This window comes from Aphelocoma coerulescens, chromosome 1A, assembly GCF_041296385.1.
Source record: "Aphelocoma coerulescens isolate FSJ_1873_10779 chromosome 1A, UR_Acoe_1.0, whole genome shotgun sequence".
In the NCBI taxonomy this organism is placed as follows: domain Eukaryota; kingdom Metazoa; phylum Chordata; class Aves; order Passeriformes; family Corvidae; genus Aphelocoma; species Aphelocoma coerulescens.
The window spans coordinates 15,844,564-15,866,913 of record NC_091014.1 but is presented as its reverse complement, the minus strand read 5'-3'; the positions used below and the strand labels follow the sequence as shown (position 1 = coordinate 15,866,913).

General features: G+C 37.6%; 1 protein-coding gene across 2 annotated transcripts in view; it reads right to left on the bottom strand.

Annotated features, from left to right (window-relative positions):
* SLC2A13 (solute carrier family 2 member 13) overlaps positions 1 to 22,350 on the bottom strand; it is a 153,658-nt gene that overhangs the window by 29,456 nt on the left and 101,852 nt on the right. For both annotated transcript variants that reach the window (XM_068995095.1, XM_068995088.1), the window contains exons 5-7: positions 15,928 to 16,091; positions 11,745 to 11,865; positions 522 to 647 (exon numbers count right to left, since the gene is read on the bottom strand). In XM_068995095.1, the coding sequence (XP_068851196.1) occupies positions 522 to 647; positions 11,745 to 11,865; positions 15,928 to 16,091 (411 nt within the window). The remainder of the gene's footprint in view (positions 1 to 521; positions 648 to 11,744; positions 11,866 to 15,927; positions 16,092 to 22,350) is intronic.

The window sequence follows — 22,350 nt, the reverse complement described above, 5'->3', positions numbered from 1 at the left end:
GTGCGGGGTGGTTTTGTCAGGGGCCCAGGGGCGGGCCCTGGGTGGGGTTGGGGTACAGAACAAATAGGGAGAAACTGAGGGAGAGGCCAAAGCCAGGGAAGGAACAGGGGGAACATACAGAATCACGGGGTTAACAGGACACCACATCAGGCCAATATTAAAAGTGTGGTTTAATTAATGCATTCAAAAAGAAAATTAATTCAGGTGGCTTTAAGTATATAACTAGGAAATATGCCACCTCAAATGAATGAAAACATTAAGTAAAGGTAATTTTCCTCATTTCTAGTGTACTTTTGCCATACTTCCTAAGTGGCAGACTACACCAAATGGGCTGCACACATCAGGGTCAAGGCTTTTCTTTATGTTAGAAAGTAATCACCCATTTTTGACAATGCCAAGTTATTTTCTTCTTCCCAAACATCTTAAGAATAACATTTTTTGTAAAAGCAAAACTGTTCTGAATAGCATAAAATACACTCTCTGTAGAGCACAAGGCTAAAAAATCTTGACTGGTTACATACCTGCCCCAAGCTGCTTTCATTGTAGAATCTTTATCAACAGGAATGCATGAGGACTCAACAACACTTGATTTATTCAGTTTGTAGCAGAGACCGCAGTCTGGATCTAACATACATCCACTGCAATAACTGAAAGAGAAAAAAAGAAATACTTAAGAACCACTTCATTCATATGTAGATGTCAAAACCAGCAGCACCTCCTCATCAGTCGTGGAATGCACATAGTTAAGTTGTCAGTGTGGGAGACAAGACAAATAAATTTTCCAAAAACTATCACATACTGCTTTCACCTTCTTCTGTAACACATTTTGGTAGCCCATCTGCATCCACCCTGTGATACCTGATCAGGCTACAGGAGAATTCATTCATAGAATAAATTTTAATTGAAATTTTATTAAATTACTGCAGAATTTCTATGTTGTCTCCATTTAGAATATAAATCTATTTTCAACATACCTTCCTCTTGCTTAACTGATTGGTCAAATTCCAGTCTAAACAGTGTGGGTTTTTTTAATTAGGAAAGCTGCATTAAATCTGCTCTTAACTGAGATATAAAATAGAGAAAATATTTTTACAATAGAGATGAAACAAAACTGTCAGATAAGAGCCAATAATTTTATCTAACTGTAGTAAAATTTCTTCTCTTGCAAAAATAAATTATAAAATTGTAATTCTGCAATTAGCAATTTTAAAAGGAAGACAATAACTATTACAGTAGTGAGACTTGGTTACATTTTGTTACATCAATATTAGTACAGCAATGGGCAGTAACCAAAAGAGTTGACAGGAATAGAAGACTGCAATTGAATAAAAACATTTTTATAAATCACAAATCTGTTGAAGTATGCAATAATAATACTAAAAAATGTATAAGATTATAATATTTTCTTACATTGAAAAGAATCCCATGATATCAAACAGGATTGTGACATATGATTTTCAAACTGTAGAACATTTTCCACTCAAATGATGTTATCAAAGTGCCTGTTAACAACATGAATTTATAGAAAGACACAGTGATGAGTGTCATCTTTATGGTGCTGCCAGCAAAGGACAGGACAGGGACTGGATACCTCCTGTTTTTCCTCAGTGTCCTCACAAGCATCAATGCAGAGATGAGCAGCAGAGCTGAACTTGCACTGTCTGTTCTGTCCTGCTGGGTAACTCCACGTAACCTCATGGGGTGCTGGGTATCAGTAACCAATTGAGTGGGAAGCACAAGATATCTTATTTATTTCTCCCTCCCATTCAGAAAAAAAATTGAGATATTTGAGTATTGATTCCAGTGTCTGTCTACATGGCTGCTAGTTCAGCTGCTCCCCTGGCTTTATTGGATATCATAGAATAATTTAGGTTGGAAAGGACCTTTAGTATCATGAAATCCAACTGGTCTTCCTGTTGGCATTCAACATAATAAAGGCTGCTGGATTTCATGTCTTGTCAAATGTCAGAGGTTTTAGAGAGTTACTCATAACCATTTAAATAACTTTAAATTATTATTTTCCACATCTTTTCTGAAGTGTGTCTTTCAGATTGAACAGTTAAATAACAACTCTTTATAAACCCTTTACCTTTGGGCTAGGATTTCCCATCATTACCGACACAGTGAGTTCATACAATCAGACTTTGACTTCAGATTTTAGAGACAAGACCAATTTATGCCAGAGGAAACACAGAAATGCAACATACAAGACATAAAGCCATTTCAAATCTAACTCCCATCAGACTAAGTGTAGGCAGTTTCTATTCAGAACATTTAGCATTCTTCTGTGCCCTGTTTTATCACTGATATAAAATTTTATGTTGTCTTTGATGAGGTACATGGTCATTGCTTTTTCCAAGATGAAGATCAATGTTTTTTCATCCAAAATCCCAGCATATATACATTACAATTGTTTCATAACACAGTAAAGAAACCTCCATCAGTTACTAAGTCTAATGATAACAGAAGATGCAGCATGAAATAAGCAAGGAAGATTTTTTTTTTAAAGAAGCAATTAAAAAACAATCAAAGACACCATGTGCTGAGGCTGCCTATTCTAGAAATAAAATATATAGTAGTTTCAGGTTTATGCTCTTCTTCCCTCTAGCCCCATTATTATTTGCAAAGCTATTTAAACAGTTTGAAATTGAGCACATAATCTGACATACATGCTCATAGTGATATAAATAATATAGGATATAGAATATACCAGGAAAAGAAATGCACAATATAATACTGACATGAAACTACTTCCTACAGAGCTCATTCCCGTCCTCAAAAATACCTGCTTATCAGTCGTATCAATATATGTATTGAAAAATATATCAGAGGATGAATCTTTAAAAATACTGGTAATTCTTCCACACAGAGATCAGTTATGGCCTTGAAAGCTCTATACAGGAGAACTCTCAGATGTCAAGGTAGGAAAGGAAATTTGCATCCAATTATAAACAGGAGATATGCTTCCTCTACTTATCATGAGATATTTATATTTGCGCTAAGTTTATGAGCTACTGTCTTGAAAACAAGTTCATCCATGAAAAGCCAGGTGAAAATTCCCAGGCAGGATGGTTGTCTGTGAGACTGACAATTCAAGATTGAAATACCTGAGAGAGATTATTTGATTTTGATGAAACCAAAGCAGTATTACAGCAGAAAGGTTTTACAACGTGCCTGTTTCCCTCCTGCTTGCCTGCTGGGCTCCTAGGCAACCCAACAAGAAGGCAAGTGTCTAGACTTCAGACGCTTCAGCCTATGAGGCAGAATAACAACAACCAGGACTCTGAGGCTCCAGAAGTCCAAAGATGCCCAGCTTCTTTGCAGATCAGTGGCATGAACTCAACAGAACAAAGTAGCCTGGCCTCTCAGTTTATGGAGAACTGCCATGGAATGGAATCTCCAGGTTTCACTTCAACATCACAGCATGTTTACTGAGGAGCTGATGGACTGTTAGCAGACTAGATATCCCCAACCCTGCAATTCCTCACTGATTCTGCCAAGACACTCAACACATGTCCCTTCATCCAACCACACAGGAATAACTGATATCTAGAAAGACTGACAGCACTAATTTTGAGGTCCTTTGACAGCAATTTCTTGCCAGCCTGAGCAGCAGCAACTTTCAGAATGCTCTGCTCTGGATCAGCCTGCCCGATTACTGCTCCTGAGATTAGAGGTTGATCACAAAGGCCACAATGCCATCTTCTCTCACAGAGATCTTACACTATATGGATGAATTACTAATTGACTATCTGTGTATATTTTTCTTTATACCAAAATTACTGTTTTCTTTCTTCCTAGCAGTGCAGTTCACTAGTCTCTAATGCAGTCTCTAAATATATTGAATAAAATCTCTGACCTGCCAAAGTGACTCTCCAGATGCCAATGAAAGGTCCATAACTGCTTTTTCCCCACTGCTTAGAATACTCCATACTTATGTTTGTTTCATCGTTACATTTTGCACTTTAAATTTCCAAAATGACCTCGTAAGTAATGACTTTCCTACAATTCTCAGCAGTCTTATAATTTGAGCTGCAAGTTTTACCTTGACACTTTTGTTGAGTGATTTAGCATTAAAAGACCTTTGCCCAGGGCCCTTGCTCTGCAAGTACCATTTCTTTTTCTCACACTATTTTGACTTTTTCAAGCTGAACCTCAATTTCTGAATTGCTCCTTTCAAAACATTTCATTGATTTTAATTTTTGCCAGATTTTAAAGAACTTTCAATTTTGCCTTCCATATTCTGTTATCCAATTACAAAATGTTCCTAATGTCCAGCTACAGAAATGCAAACTGAACCTGATAATGTATTATGGACTATGTAGCTGTACAGAATGTAGCACCTGATTTCATAACATTCTACTGCACAAGTAGCAGAACAGCCACTCAGAGAATCAAAACATCCCCAAATACACACTTTTTTGTGGACAGACTCTTCCCACCTCTTTTAGAGTCATCATTCACACTGAGTATATGCTGCAGAATTGGCCTGGGTATGTGAAGAAGGCTCTATATGTGAAAATCTGATAGATCAGCAACATGCAAGTTGGACCTGATGATCCTTATGGGTCCCTTCCAACCTGAGATATTATATGCAAGACATTTTGCTCATATCCTGTCTTGCCCACAGAGTAAATTCTACTGTTGTGAGCTTGTTTAACCCATTGCTCCTGCTCTGTAGGATACAAATACTCATATTCCTGAAGATAGTTTTCCTCATAGAACTGCAGGAACAATAAAATCTGTCTCAGGCAGGAAAGGCTCAATGTAGGGACTGGAGGGTCTTGCAGTACCTACTAAGGATTAGCACATCCCACCCAGAGAGAACATAAGCTGCAAATCATTGCAGGCTGGAAGGAATGTCACTTTGACTGTGCTGCTTTCTACTATTTCCAGCTTGCTGTTTGCCACACTGGAAGCATGATCCTAGGCCAGGTGGACCTTTCATCCTACCCTGAGGTTACTCTTTGCTCTCAAGGTTGGCTGTGTACACAGTCTCTGCCTCCCTTAGCTTGCAGTGTGTAGTTCCTTTCCAGCTCCTTACAGAAGAACAACAAGCTGGCATCAAGCTTTCCTTGCTTCTGTTCTTGTATTCTATCTACAACCAGACGATGTCTCTTCCTCCAGCTTCAAAGAAAATGGCCAAGACAGCTGAGCTGAGTATCACTGGTCAGGGCAGGCCTACTCAGCTGGACTCACCACGGGACACAGGCAACTGATGAATCCAAACAGCCAAAGTGTTTAGTTCAACAAAAAAAAGTACAAGGACTTTTGGACAAATACTGCAGTACTTATTAGCTCTGTTGACATGTCAGGATATTGATACTTTCAGCCAGATACACAACTAAGGATCTTACGGGTTTTTTGATAAATGGCTTACTTCATTTTTATACACAAACTCACTTCAGTTAGGTACTAGGACCATGTTTAAAGCTGCCTGATGCTTGTGCTGAGGGCTATGCTATCTGTACATGCTCCACAACACCTCAGGCATGAAATCAAGCCTTTCTTTATACTTCTGGATGGTTACTGTGTTGCTTCCAGAAGTGAAGCACTAAATTGAGATTAAATACAACTGGACAAGAATATAGGGGATGCTTTAAGCAGTTAAAATGTGTGCTAACTGCAGATGCCACTTCCAGTGGTTGTATCTAGGATGCAGGAAATACAACGTTTAATAAAGAATGAGAAAAATCCACTTGGACTTCCTGCCATTATAACAGACCAAGTGACAGAAGCTTATTTGCTAAACTCTACCAGCACTCTGTTAGGTAACACATATATCTATTTAGTAGTATCCATAAGGAAAAGCTATCATTTATAATCCCAGTACTTGGATGCTAATTGCAGTTCTGTAATTTACCACACAGATATTCCAACAGATCTAAACCATGTTCAAGTATGATCAACCCTTTCTCATCTTCAAATCAGGCTCCTGCTCCATCTCTTCCACTGAGATGATTATTTGGTGTCCTCCCTAAAATTCCAGACCAGTCCTGAATCCTTACCCTTCATGACATGTCAGCCACATATAAATACACTAGCTCTCTTCCAACATTCCTTAAACTTTCTTCACAAAGTCTCCCACTCCTCAACTGTGCAACATAATTTATACAATCTCACAGAAATTGTTTTCAGCCTCTTGGTGTTTGCTACTTCTGCTTTAGATGTGGTGAGGATGTGAAGGCTCACCTACTCCTCTCATCTATCATAGTCCTATGAAGATAGTGACTCTACAAACCTTGCCTAGTCCTTAGATCATCAGGGCTATCCCACTACTGCTATAAGCACCTTGGCAGCAGACTGTGCTGGAATGCTGACATCACAAGAGAAGTGTTCTGATCTATTTGCTCATACGTATCAACTGTTTCTTGTCTTTGATGAACGTTTTTTCTGAATTTATATAGCCTCCAACTATAGAGCTTCTTGATTTATTCCTGGAACTGAGCAACACAGACCATAAAGAACAGAAACAGCTGACTTACACATGCCTTTATTTTGGACAAAATCGCTGTCTCTGTAGCATAATTTGTTTTTAAAACTACTTTTCTAAAGAGACCCTACACATAGATACTATATTTCCAGCTTCCAGGCAGATCAGATAGAAGCCCTGTTCAAACTTGATTAAAATCATCCTTGTGTGACAAAAACCTGCAGACCATATAAAGTATAACACCATCACTTTGGAAGATTTAAAAAAATCATTCCCTAAGCAATGTTCTGGTTTTGTTAAACAGCAACGTCTTAGAAGTACTAGCAGAGATGTGAAGTGTTAATAGGTTCTTATATGAATAACACCTTGTTTCCTCACCAATGCAGAGTTTGAGTCAAAGTATCTGGAAAACTTAACAATGGTTACAGGAACTGCATTGTAGTCATAGACATTATAGTTCAGGTAAGTTACTTTTCAGATCTTTGTGTTTAAATTGATGATGGGAGTTTTTTCTCATTCCCATTAAAGATGCTTACTAGATAGATTGACATCTTCCTTCCTATCCTTTATAACTTAAAATTAAATTACAAGTTTTGATTGATAGGACCAACAGGCCAAGCAATATATCATTATATTATTTACTTAATAAATTCCAAGTCTATGTTGAGGTCATTTCACAGTTCTGCAACATAAACCATTAGAATTTTAACTACACTTCATAAGAGCTGGCAAAAGCATCCTCAAACATGTTTATCTCTTTACATATTCATAATTTTCTGACCTCAATGGCCAAAACACATTTATTACTGCAATTCTCAGTTATCAGAAAGACCAATAGCTCAGGCACTTTGACATTAGAAAGAGAAAATGAGAATCATATTTTCAAAAATACTGGTTCCATGATACAGTGACATTATGAAAAATAGCATTGCCTAGTTTGCTGATAAATCAGATTGTCAATGAGTTCTCAATAAAATAAAGTGCAATAGCTAATACACCTACTATATGCATCCTGAGGCTATTAAATACAATAAAACCTGCTCCAGTTATGAGGTTAGCTGAGTTTTTCAGGACTGATCACAGTTATATACTTCTGCTACATTCATAGAGAAAAGATGTATTTCTGTCCATTAGCTATCTTACTAAATGGCTACGTGGGAGTATTAAATATTGGTGCCTTCATCTCGGTGGTGTGTATTTGTACAATGAGCTAAGGATCATGAACCACATGAGGGTGACTAATTCAAAAATGAACAACAGAGTCCTTGTGTGCCCAGCACAGCTGGCACCGCCTCTATTATTTTAATCAGTCTGAAGACAATCTGTTCAGGAAGGATTCTGAGATACTTTGTGTGCACAGGTATCATTTCCCTAAGATATGAGGGTTGACCTAAGCTTAACACAATATTTACCATCTTCATATAGTACCTGACATGAAAAATATTGCTTAAGCAGAATAGGTTCACATTATGTCTTCTAGAGCTGACCAAGTCTCAAGAAGTGCAGAGAGAGAGACACATGAATGGAGACAAAACAAGCAAAAATACAAGGCAGTAGGACCACGGTCATTTTACAGAAATGGCTCAATATCCCAAACAGTCACACCATTGATCCTTTAAAGACTGGGAAGAGGTGGGAGGGTAGCTAATACACATGCCCTAACCTAAACCTCCTTCCAGAACCAGTAAAAACGGGAACATTTATAGAGTTTTGGTAGTCGGAATAATAGTAGGAATAGATAGTTCATCTTTTCACTTCTAAGGTGACAAACTTTGCGATGCTGTTGCTTTGTATTCTTAAATTTACCTTTGAGATTTCTGTGGCCTTGATGGTAAGTAAGATCACAGCTGCTGAGGAGATTAACATCAAATTAAACAGGTGGTCACACTGCAAATATCTACACAACCTTACACAGCTGAGTGTGAAAACGAAATTTGATTAATGGATGGCACAGAGAGGAGCATTCACCCTGCTTCTCCTCAGTGAGACACACACCCACTTCCAACTATATGGAGGCAAAACAAATTTCAGTGTTTGGAGTGCCCTGCTGAATTTGAAATATTTCCACGATTCAGTTTTTTTTTCACAGATTTATGGATTATTTTTTGGCTGTTCAGCTATAATATTCTACATCTCTACACCAAATGAAAATACTTTATTTGATTTATTTTATTCACAGCCTATCTTACTGGTTTGTTTTCTGCAACCACGTACAAGTAGCTCTATTTGCATGGCATAGCTCTTTGAGAACACAGTATTCAAGCCCTACATGCTTTTTTGAATTAGGACAATGACTGTGCTCTTTATTTGCTAGTCTTTCTATCTTCATTGTTATTCTAGCAGCAGGAATTAGTCTGTGCAGAGGAATATGGATCTGAAGGAACAACAAGCAGACTGTTCGTAGTAGCACTAAGGGTTCCTTAATGGACACCCACACTTACTATAACCCAATGGATTCACAATCATAAAATGTATTTTTACTCTGCACAGTATCAGTGAAACTTCTGTCAGCAAAAAAAGTTCTACTGGTGTTTTCGTAACCTATAAATACATTTTGGCACAGACAAATGCAAATTATATTTAGGAAACACCCCCACACTGAAATGCCCAAGCTGCAAACAGGTTTAGACTTTAAGTTTACCTCACCTCAGAGAAGCACTGTGTCCCCATAAGAGGAAGAGGACTATGAGCTGCTTTTGTGCAGGCACATACTTGAAAGCAGTTACAGGAGGATGACATTTATGTGTTCATCTTCTGAAGTCCTGCTGACTTTTGCTTTTCCCAAACTGAGACCTCTTTAAGACTTGCAAGATACAATGCTAAGCCATCTGAGACACCAGCAGTTACACTGGAACAAGCTAAGATACGGGTTAAAGAGCAAGAGACCACTGCCATGAATTGACTTCCTTTTACTTTGATTGGACATTCTGTTTGTAACTGTCTCTACAGCAACACTTGCTGCCCTACACAGTGCCTATCTGTACAGGAATGCCATTATTCTTAGAGTAGCAAAGAAAATATGCAAGACTGGCGTGATACAGAGTAGACTTTTACTTGCAAATCCTCAGGTTTGGGAATCTTTTTGATTCAACTTCATAACTGCCATGGGGAATAACTCCAGGGCCAAAAAGGAGAGAGAGGTGAGTCACAATGTAAAGCCCAGCCTTTAGCTTTTCTTTGGTTTGCAGTTCCTACCTCCTCTTCCTTCCAAGACCATCCACGTTATGCTCAAATTCTTCTAACCCAAGTGGAATGCTGATAACTCCACCTACTTTCTCATGACAAAACCAATATTTTATATTTCATTCAGCTTATTGACAATGTGTATAGAAAGCAGGCATACTCAGATCTTAAACAGCCACTTTTCCAAGTCAAATATAATGTATTGTATGTCATACCTACCAGAAATAATAAATACTAATATTCATGATGCTGAAGGAATATTCTTCCTTTGGCTCTATCTGGATCACAGCTTAGTGATGTTTTGAGGCATGAAAATTTATACAGTTCTAGCTATACAAGTGTAAAGGTGTTATTAAGCATATCAATCCCGGTTTCTTTGTATAAACCTTTTAAATACTGGGTGCTACAGCCTAATTCTGTGATTTGTGGGCAAATGCATCCATTTATTAGTTTCAGCTCTCCTGCTTTTGTGTATCTCTACTACAGTACAGCATAAGATTAAAACAGAAGCACCTAAAGCTTTCTCATATGTCGCTCATTATTTCCCCCCCCTTTCACTTCTATCTCTAAACAAAAAGAGCTCCTACTATTTCAAAATACTCTCGAATGAAAATATTTAAATTATTTTATTGCTCTTTTTCCAGAACCTTTGAATTTTTATCATATCTGCTTTTGCCCACTTCACATCAGAAACAGAAATCACAAGAGATTACAAGTACTCCAATAATTCATGAAACAACATGCCTTTACTAGAACTACCTGCTTTAATTTTTCATGCTTTTGCCCAGAAGTGCACACTATGAAAGACATGAAAATTTCCTTCCTGACTGCCTATGGTTAGCTGGAACATGAAAATTCTGTTGAATATTTTTCATTGTTTTTTAAGTTGGACTAGCCATATTTCTTGTACGTAAATTTTATACCATTTCAGGTTACATTAACTATCTAGCTTTATTAAATAACAAATTATGTGTTCTGCAAAGGGTGCATCTCCTCTCTCCAAACATCCTTTCCAGTTAACTGAAGTACTAAGCAAATCCTTCTCATGTTTTTCTTTTAATGTAGTCTTATTCCAAAAGGAGAGCATCTTCCCCCTTTACCTCTTTTAACCAGCCTACTCGCCATTTTGTAGACAGGCCCATCTCAAAAATTGCAAATTATAGCTGACTCTGCAGTAGAAAACAAGTAAAATACACATTTTCAATATAGGAACCATTACATCTGGTAGTATCCTGTGTTGCAGTTATTCATATCTATTTATACTCAATGAAGACCTTCGATCCCCTCCCCAGTTTTCTATAAACCTTCAGATCCTCACTGTCTTTCACCTAAGACATTGCTGTGGCATAAGAAAAGCCATGAACCATATTTCTAACCAATATCGCTACAAAACTAGAAGTGTACCTCTCATTTCTTGATATTTATTTCTACTACAAACACATGTAAGATGGATTTAGAACATAATTAAGAATTTCTTTAGCCATTGAACTAGTCTTCTCTGAATACGGGATTTTCTAGCCTGTCAGCTAAATGAACATAAGAGCACTCATATGAATAAACCCCACAAAATATAGAAAATTACACATTCTTAAAACCCCAGAAGTAATGTTATTTGAAACTATGACTGCATATGGAAGAAAAATTGGTCAAAACCTGCACATTTATTGTAATTGTTAATGAATATGCAATTATCTGAACATTACTTTTTCTCGCTCAGGAAAACAATAGGCAAGGAACACATCTTCTTGAAGAGTTTACAGCTGCTATACATGACAAATCTACAAGCAGATGAATAACAGCAAGCATTTTTATAAATTCCTTATAAAATATTCCTGACTTTGTGTACGCTATAACTTGCAGTAGGTGTGATATATTAGAAGAGTTATGTGTGCAATTTGCCACTTAACCACCTTATTTAGTCCAAGAAACTCCAAAGGATTACTCAGAGAATTTAATCAGAGTCTAATTTTCTCTACAGAGGGAAGTTAGGATTTTAAATTTAGCTGTCTAGTTTAGTTCCTTGTACTAGGCTTCATGAATAATTGTCTATTACTCAGACTAGGTTGTAAAACTCAATTAATTGGAAACAATCTTCAAGAAGATCAGATGAATGACAATGAAATCTCACCTGTATTTTGTGCAGGTAGAGTTCTGATGTGAAGGATCTGGTGGATTAAGTGTGATTCTTGGCGAGACCTGAGCTGATAGCAAAAATCCCGAAGCTAGGATAATGAGTGCTACAGCAGTACCTAAAAATACAGATAAAGAACAATGTGACACTTTTCTCCAGAGCACATGAAATAATTCTCTATTGAACTGAACTCTGCTTGGGAAAGCAAGGCGCCCCATCACTATGCATACAGCATTCCCTAAAGAGCTGTGATGAGAACCTAAGAAAAATACCCTTTGCTACATCCACATCCTAAATTAGGTTAGATATTAAAGTCAAGTGCACCAGCTTTCATGTCCAGATATTAAATTAGTAGGTTGAGACTTTTTTAATCTGTGGAATTGATGCTGCGTGAATGAACAGGTATTATTATTTCTGGTGTTGAAAACAATGTTGTAAAGGTTAAATTTCTTAGTGACTTTGAAATCACCATACTTCTCTCCACTCTCACACCCAGACCTGCAGGCTTTTCTGTGAAACAGAAAGTAGCATCAGCTTTTTCATTGACTCTACTTCCATTTGTGAAAGTAGAGAAATTTGACTTTTCATAAGAACACCATCAAAAAGTGCAACACATCTTGTTTCAAAGAGCACACATAACATCAGCTGGGAAAAAACCCTCTTCCATCTGTTTGCTCCTGTTTCCCCCAACAAATTCCTTGTGCAAAAGCTGGGCAAAATGATGAGTGAAAGATGACAAGAAAAGTTCATACTCTGTGAAACAGGCCATTACTGGAACATAACTCATAGTTTTCCTACCTTATTTGCCACACACACACACACACCATACTGTTATCATTTTAATGAAAATTGAAAAACCTCACTACTCATGATACTACTGCAACTGCTTCAAACTCACAAAACCTTGACCTCTTGCTACTCAATGACACATTGAGATCTACCTTGTATAAAAGTTCCCTAGCTGCTAAACACACCTAGTATGTGAAAACCTTTCTCTGAGATAAAAATAGTATCTAAAATACCAAGATATGTGTAATAATGTTATCCATGAATAAGCCTGTGCAGCAGGCCAATAGGCAGGAATGGTCGGACCACACATTTACCTGAACTGAGGCACGTAAGACCTTAAACTCAGTCACAAACTACATGTGCAGAAAGCACATTCCCACCATAAGATATTCCATACTTGGATCTCTACTGCTGTGGCTGGCAGGCACACTAATAATCCCAGTTTTCTGGGCAAGCTGGATATTGCACTAGATGTCCTGTACATTCAAAAAGCCATAAACCAGACAGCAAATATATTTAGACAGGGTCTATAAGCTTACTTATACTCATTCTAAATATGTTTGTCTGTCTTTTAAGTTAACCAAATACACTAATACTCACTTCCAATATCTCTGTAAGTACTTTGTTTCTTTGGAAAAGTACTGAATATGTAAACTTGGCAAATGAAGTTTAAAATGTTTTCATTCTGTGGGAAGTTTTGCTATGATGAACAAAACCAAACAATCACAGCATATCATTATCTCAGGTGGGAAAAAACAAAAGAAAATATTCTGAAGATATTTTAGATGTCTCTGTTACAAAAAGAGATACAAACTGTACAATGCCCAAGTACCTTTCAAATTGACAATTTCTGAAGGGAAAGAAGAAAACACAAATAAAATGGATAATGCACTTGTCACAATTCCTGCATGTTTCCCAACTAACAGCTTCAAAGAAAGAAACTAACTGAAGAAAAAGAGCAGAATAAATAAAAGAAATGATAGCAAGATATAAAATAGACAGAAAACTAAGACAAATCAGTAATTGTAGTAAAGAGAACTAAAAAGGCGGGATATTTTTTTCAGAAGTTTAATTTTTCATAATATTTTTTTTAATTAAAAAAAAATTAATTCAATTTAAAAAGTTTCTAATATTCTGAGAATGATAAAGACAAATTAAATGAAATCTAAAACATCTCTTTGCCAACTGTTTTCAGACAGCAGGAAAAGTTGCAGAAGATGACAAAATTAAATTATAGTACAATGACTTTTAATCAAAATATTAATGTTACTCTACTGATTATTCTTGTAGGTTTTTATCTAATAAACATCTAATCAATTAGCCTTTATTAAAAAACCAAAGCCCCACATCCTTGCAGCAGCAGGCAAAAGTAGTTGTTTTGTCTTCATTTTATGCAGTGGGAGACTGGGGTATACCTGGCTTCCCCGAAGACCAGAGAAGCTGCCAGTAGTAACTCAGTGTAATTGTAATGTCCTTAGAAATGCAAACCAAAGTAGAGCAGTAAGATATGTTTACCCCATGAGAAAACTCAATATGGAAAACAAACCCATGGGTAGATTTTGTAATTATCACTCTATTACACTGCCCTCTTGCTAAGGAAAACACACTATATTCACCACTACCTAAATCAAATGTTGCATGAAAAAATTCTAAATAGTACAGAGGGATAATATATGATTTCATGACTGTCATTATTTGTATTTTCCTTAAGGAGGGACTGTAGGATAAAATGGTCTGCAGTGCAGCTTGGCTCAAGTGCCGCTGCAGACAGACAGACAGCAATCGGCCACAAAAGAAAGACCATTTTTACTACACAATTACTTTGTGTCCAAACATCATTAACAAATAACCCTTTAATGCATTATGCTTCATTGTTAATTCTGTGTCTTATTTCTATATCCTCCTCTGTTCCATGACTAATATGCTTTGTGCAAGACATTTATATCTACATTTCAGATGGACAACCCTTGAATATGTTTAGCAGAGCCAAAAAGCAAAGAGCTCTGATAATATGAAAAGTCTGTGTTGCTTATCACAGCTAGACAGCTGGGCCCAGCAATAAACTCTTGAGGGGGCTGGCCCAATAATATGAGATTATTGGGGCCAAATAATAAATAAATAAATAAACAAGCAAATAAATAAATAAATAAATAAATACTCTGTTTCAGTAGACACTAAAGGAGAGGCAGCACCCAAGAACAGAAGTGTCAGTGCAGGGCCTAGAGAGATCCACACCACAGAAAGACAAGACAACAGACTGTCTGGAGGCATAGAAGGACATTTAGGGGAGATGTATTTTAACTGATCTGGAACAGACTGTGCTAAAAGTAGCAATTTGAGATTTTTGTTCATATCTTTAAATGTGAGAAACATGGTTTGAATAACTGTGCACCGAACCAGAAGTGTCACTGTGTTATCACTGCTCTGCCTATACAAACACATACAAGTACTCGAGTGTAGATTCACTCAGCTGAGAGCTGGGAACTGCACATCCAGTGACATGGCAGCTGCTGCCTCTCTCTGCTGTGTTGCACTAACTAGAAATTTGTATCCTTGACAGCAACAACAGAACAAAATACAAAGACATTAAACCTTTACAGCTAAACACTTGTGAACATTATTTCAGGAGGAGCAGAAACAATTTCTCTTTATAAAATCCTGTTCTTGGAAACTCCAGACATTCAGCCAGAGGCAGGTTTTGGTCACAGATCACTTCAGCCAAAACGAGCACATAAGGCAGGAATAAGCAGGGAATTATTGGCCTAATAACAGGACACACTGAACATAGGAAGGCTGTTTGCTCTGCCTTTCCCTGCTTCCAAGAAAAGACTATGTCATAACCTATGGTGTTTAAATATTCAGACAAAATGTACAAAACCAGAATTCTGTCTTTGAGTATCTCATATGGGAGGTGAATTAAAATCCCATTAATGTATGCAAGGTATTTACTGTACTGTATCTGAGGTAGCTATGCAGAGAACCACACTCCTTTTTACCAAGTGCTGCAATGGCTATGCAATATGCTTTCTCTGGTACACCTTCATCAGATGGTTCTGAATTCCAATTAATGAGCCCAAAATTATGTATGAGATTTAAAAACTAACCACCTGTGAAGTCCTAGGCATTTGATTCCTCAAACTGGAAAAAAAGGCTAAATGAAAATATTGTAAAACATGGCTTTAAGGAGAGTGTTACCTGAAAAAACAACAGGTTGTGACTTTTAAATTAGTCTCTAGCTGTGGTATTTTACTAATAGTCTTGAAAAACTTCAGGGAGAAGATTAACACTGTAATTTTGAAGAGGACTACTTTGAAAAAAATTGCACTTGAAATTTTATTTTCCTTTCATTAATAATTATGATGAAAATATAATACACTAATGGAACACTCACCTGTTAAGCTACCAAGTGTAAGCTTCCGGCGACCCATTCTTTCAACAAGCCAGACTCCCACAAGAGTAAAAATAAAGTTTATAAATGCTGTCAGTGCAGCCAGCCAGATTGCAAGTCTGTCATCTTCCACTCCTGACATCTGCAAAATGGTAGCACTGTAGTACCTGTGAAGGGAGGGAGAGACACTGTTTATTTCAATTTGGCTCATGTTATAGTTTCTGATTTAATTTGAAAAAGATCATAACAAATATCAAGTGGGACCTCCCGCATAACGCAGTTGAAGACTGACACACAATCACCCTGGGAAATCAGGCATAACCAAGGTGTAACTTGCACCTGACTAAAGTTTTGACTAGAAGACATCAAGAGATGAATTGCCATTCTCTTGGCTGTTTATATTTTCAGTGGTCAACCATATTCTGCTAGAAATGGGGTTTGCATTTTTAATTTAAATGAATCTTGCTTTTCATATCCATCCATTGCTTTATGCTCTTTTTGGGATTTTAGCACTCTGTGTGTTGTCTAGGGAAAGATAGCTCAAAATCAAATAGATTTTCAGTCCCGTTAAAGGTCACAGAACTAATCTATGGCATCCAGCTTGCTGCAAGTGACACTTGCATCCTCCTGGTTTTAGGTTTTGCAGTTTTACTTCAGTGCCACTGAAGCGCACAAACTCCTCTCTATGGCATTACTTTTGTCTTAACCAGAAAATGATTGCTTTGAAATGCCCTGCCACTAGATTCACTGCAGGGATGTGAATCTGCACCCAACAGGAGCATTTGACAGAATGTTCTACTTCTTTCTAAATGGAATCAATCACTCCACACAAACAATAACTCATAAAAAATTGAACTGAGCAAAATGAAAAGGGGGGGAGAAAGGAAGCCTTCTACCATTTTTCACAATGATCAAATGAACACAGACTTTGTGCCCATATTCTCTGGGGGAGCTAAATAAATGCTCAAGGAAACATGAGTATTTTTGTTGATGCTGTAAATTCTTCTATTAATTTATGCTGAAATACTGAATATTCAAGCCCTTGAACACTTTGCAGCCAACAGGCTATCACACAGGAATAACCATCAAGAATGTCAAAGCTCATTTTTTTTCATCCCTGGTTGATATGCAGCTTGCTTTAATGTCCCCTTGTTGTCCTAATGCCTGGATGTGCTAGCCTCGGAAATGTTAGTGGTTCCCATTACACTATTACAAGCACATTCCACCTCTTACTTCAAATCAATAACCCGTGATGGGCAATCTGCTGAGATGCCATTTAAGACACTACCACCCATAACTGACTGTGACTGTGGCTATGGCTGGATGTTACCCCTTCACCCACAAGGCATTTAGACTCTCCCAGCTCTCTCCCTTCCTCAGCTCCTCTTCCCCAGTGCAGCCATTTGTCATGGTGCAGCAGGACAGGACCTCCAAAGTGAACCTGTTGGGACTGAGGACCCAGCACCTACACATGGGTTTGAGTGGGGCTCTGTCTCTGCCCGCCTGTTAGCAACTGCAGTGACTCATCCAGGCTCATCTCCTGTGAAAGAGCAGCACACTCTGAGATCCCAACAAGGGCGTGATTCTTAGGGAGGGAAGATTCACAAAGGATAGACATCAAAACGTCAACGTTAATGTGTCCTTGCTTCTTAAGGCACTCTATATTAAATTGCTAACTGCCTGTCAAAACTTACATAGTACTGCACTCTTTTAGCCACCAAAGTGATCCAGTCTCTGATCTCCCAATACACCTTTCTTTTTCTTCCTAAGCATAGGAAAAATAACAATAAATGTCAAGTGTTGGCCTGCTGACACCTACTATGAAACTCCTATTTACTTCCACCAGACAAGGTTTCAGGAAGCCACATTTAACTCCACACATCTAAATCGTCTCAAAATCCAATTCTACTGGGAAGCCAGAAATTGCCAGTTGTCAGCAGCAATGTATAATGTACTGTCTATACAGTCAAAAAGAGCAAATAATAAAGAATCACATAAAAGTATGTAAATGTCTACTGCCTAATCCATACAAACAGGCACCTTTTGCCCCCCTCATTCCTTTTGGTTGCTTATTGCACTCAGGTTATATATTTTCAAATAGAAGCTTACTGTTTATCCATAAATAAATAACATATTTCATTTCTATGGAAAACAAACCAGGGAAATTTAGATTCTGCAAATCCAAATGCCAAGCTACCAAAGCTCGGGTGTTGGGCAACAATGTTCATAGTTATTACAGCATAGCAACCTAATTTCAAAAATTTAAAAGGGCACTAACATAGATTGTGACAACTACTAAATATATTTGCTTATGTTCACCTATTTTAGTATGCCCATTTTTTATACCAGTCTGTGCAGCCCTGCCTGTATATCAATATAACATAACAAGAGTCTTTTCAAGTTCTTCCTGACAATGGAATAAACCTACATGGCAGAAAAAAGTTAAGTTGTGATATTATACAGTCACAGCGAATACTGCAAGTCCTGCAGGGAATACCATTTCAGTGACAAAGTTGTGCAATCCTAGCTTATTTTCTAAAATGTCAAGAAAATTTAAAACACGTGCATCTTTGGGATTTTCAAGCAAGTACTGTATCTTAGAAAGCAAATAAATAAATGCAATTACAAAGCCACGCAAACTAGCTGAGTTGGATATATATAGAAAGATTTTTAATATTGTTAATTTCAAGGTTCCTAGGTTAGCATCTTCAGCAGCAGAGAAGCAGCCCACCACACCAGGCTTTGTAGCTCTCAGGGAAAATAAATGCTTGTTGATAAGGTACCATCACTGCTCTGAGTGTCCCCATCTTTCACAAGATGCTGCTCCAGCCCACCTGTCATACTAAGTCCACTCCAACAAAGTTTCTGTCTAAGGATTTCAGCCTTTTTGGACAGAATTTATAATTCCTGTAAAATTAATGAATAAATCTAAGGCTCTCTTTACAGAGATCTGAAACTGAATTAATATAATAGTACTATTGTCATTAACTGTTTTTAATCTGCAGATGTACACACCTTCCTCTTTAGTCTTTTGTTTGCAGCTTGAACTCATCAATTGTACCACGTCTGGCATTTCTGAAAATTCAGAAGCACTGAAGGAACAAGAAGCACAGGAAACTCCTATTGTTATTACCACTGCTGAAAAGTGGCCAGGCACATTAGGTTAACTTCAGTTTACCAGAAGATAGACTACACAAGCTTGAGAACACATTCTAGAGCAAAGTGGGCTTGTAGACAGAGCAAGTTTGCTTCTGCCTGTCCCACACATCTACAGCTACGTTAAGAAAGGGATTTAATCATGAAAGTCTACGTTGACACTTTCATCACTAAGGTCCCATAGAACTACCACGGCTTCACCGATACGGCAAATGTGGCAACCCATCCATGCAGATGGACCTACAGAAACGGCAGGAGGGAGCAAGAGCATCATATGGGAAATTAGATGCCAAAGTACTGGAATAGAAAACAAATGGGAAGAAGTTGATATATCTGGAATGAGCCACAGAAGCAGGTGCTCCAAGTGTGGAGGGTCTCTGGTGGAAGGGATACTATGGCCCTGCTAAGCACCACATGAAGCCCAGGGAAGGGGAACAGGCACAGTGGCAAGGTACTGTAGAAGCAGCAAAGAGAAAATATCCCTTGGTTAGACTTGTTTGAAATAAGCATTGCAGAGCAATGTAACAGCACTGGCTCATATAATCAGGGTGTTGGATAACGTGGTTCAACTTCTCAGCTTCATGTTCTGCACACAACACTCTGAAAGAAGAGCTGCACTCTGCCTCTCCACTCTCAAATGCTGCATTCAGAGCAACCATGGACGCCAGTCTGGAGAACCAGGCATTTTTGAAACTCTGCTGCTTCCTTGTCTACATCTCTAATCATGTCTGCCTAATCTCTTACCTTGCTTTTAAACATCCCCTGCTCGAGTAGCTAGATTGGCCCAGATGACCTTTAAAGGTCCCTTCCAACCTTAACCAGGCTGTGATTCTTTGAAACACAAATTTGATTGTCACCTTTCTGAACTCCTGTAATATAAAATAATAACTGTGGCATTGGTATTATGAAACACCTGACCATAGATCTCCTTTTCAAAGGGAATTGCTTTTGCTGGAAAAAACTTTGTAGATGCTTAATCTCCATTAGCTATGGATAATGAAAATGAAAGGTCAGAGCAAGGATAACAACAAACCTTACCTTTGACATTAGACAAGTTAATCACAAAAGCTGTAAAAATCCATTTCATCACTATGATTCAGCACCAGTCCCAGGACTACCACGTTAGTCAGTTTATGGCCTTTAGATTCCTTAGAAAATTAAAATCCTAAAAAAACACCTGTTAAGGTGACAAAGGGAGAACCAAAGTACCTCAGCCACCCTCTGTAAGCTCATATAGTGACAGGGCAAACTTGTCCTGCCAAACTAGTTCTGTCAGGTCTTGTGCCACTCCTTCACAATCTCTGCTCTCCTCCAATTCAACTTGATTGTAAACTTTTTATTCACTAAAAATCTATTCACTGACTTAACTTCTTAAAATTTTGCACAGTCTTGTTTAAAATTGCATGACCCTTTAGCACATATACCGCTGTCCTTCAATTTTTGTTTTGAAAATGTACCTCATGACCTAACTTGTGCCATTTTGCAGACTGGCAGTGCCCAAACCAACACTATTAGCTTGTCTCAAGGCTCTGCTCTGTTTCTGTGCAGTCCCTCCAGCAGGACATCCTGCTGGTCTCTAAAATAGTAACAGCTATTATGTCTCACAAATATTACTAAGCCTAGCTCCATCTTCTGCATTTAAAAATCACAGAGAATGTGAGCATGATATTTACACCAAAAAAAGAAGTATATTTAAATACCTTACTCCATGCATTATTATCTACTCATACAAGGGAGTATCAAAGAAACTCCTCCACCCTCTAAAAGCCCATATAGTGACAGACATATACACACACAAACTTTGTGGCTGATATCATTCCATTAAGCACAGTTCATCATTTATTTCACATGATGAATCACTTCAGCAGGGCAGCAGGCAACACTTTGTCATATCTACTGTTGTCTTCCAAGAAATTTAAAAAATATTTTTAATCAGTTATAAAATGCTGCTGTTTGTGCACATCAGCTGCACATCAGCTGCACCTCTCCCAACACGGAGGGTGCCTGTATGACAATGTACACACACATCTTTTATTCTCTATGCACTGGATATCAGTAAGACTCTTCCTGCTCATTAGTTCTTAAAGCAACCAGCTTCTGATATGAAACAGGCCTATTTGGACACAAATACCTTTACTTTCAGGTTAAGAAGATAAAATATCTAAGGAGTAGATCTTGGAATCTTACTGAAGCCTGCCAATTCATAGCTGATGTTTTATAGGATTCCAATTTAAGATCAACAATTGAATATTCTTTCCTGTACTTCTACTTTTGAAGTCCTGTGGAGCTCTTCAAGGAAAAGGCTGCTGAATCACCTCTTACTCTGTAACGGATTTTTCAAAATCAGTACCTGAGAGGCAACCTGGGGAGCTGCCACTATACCCTTATCTACTGTAATTAAACCTTCAAATTCCCTGTTTAGCAGTAATGATGTATTGTGCTATAAATGCTTTCAGCACAGACTGAAATGACATAGTGAATGGCACTTATTACAATCAATATATTATGTTAACAAAAACACTCAGAATTTAGTACTGTCTGACAGATAACTTAATACATCCAATAGGTTCTCTGATTCAGCATGTGTTATCCATGTGCAAGGTACGTGAAAAGGATTTAAGAATTACCAAATAATTATGGTAATCAAGAAAACATGGGATTTTTTTAGTGTTCAAGCAGACTAAACTCTATAGCTATTAAGCAAAGTATGTGTACCAGTGTTTGTCAGGGATTAAAAATACCTTTGGAGGATTAAGATCACCAAGATACACAAAGAAATTCACTTCCCTACGTTACCAAAGTACTGTCACACACCTGTTGGGTCATGTGGAAATACTGTTGCAAGTATCTGCTGTGAGATTGAAAAAAATTCTTTTCTTTTTTTTAACTTATTTGCTCTGCACCAGATACCTCTTTGCCAACAGCCAGTGTGCTTTTCACATTCAGTTATTTCACCTACTTATGTGGGTCCTTCACAGGTCTCACATGAAATTATGGGGGAGGGAAATTGTTTTCTTTTTCATAATAGAAAAATGGTAAAAGAGCTGGATCTATTCATGAAAAGAAAAAAAGTCTCAGGCAAAAAAATAATACTAAACTTATATATCAGTCTGCAAAAAATGTTCTGTAAATTTTTCAGACAGAACCCTGTAGTTAATTGCATTGGAGAGGTAGGTTGAATTTACTGGAGAGGTAAACTGAAAAGTAATAGGCAGAGCTGAAAATTAAATGAAAGCACTGGAAGGAAAAAAGTCTTTATCATCCTCCTCC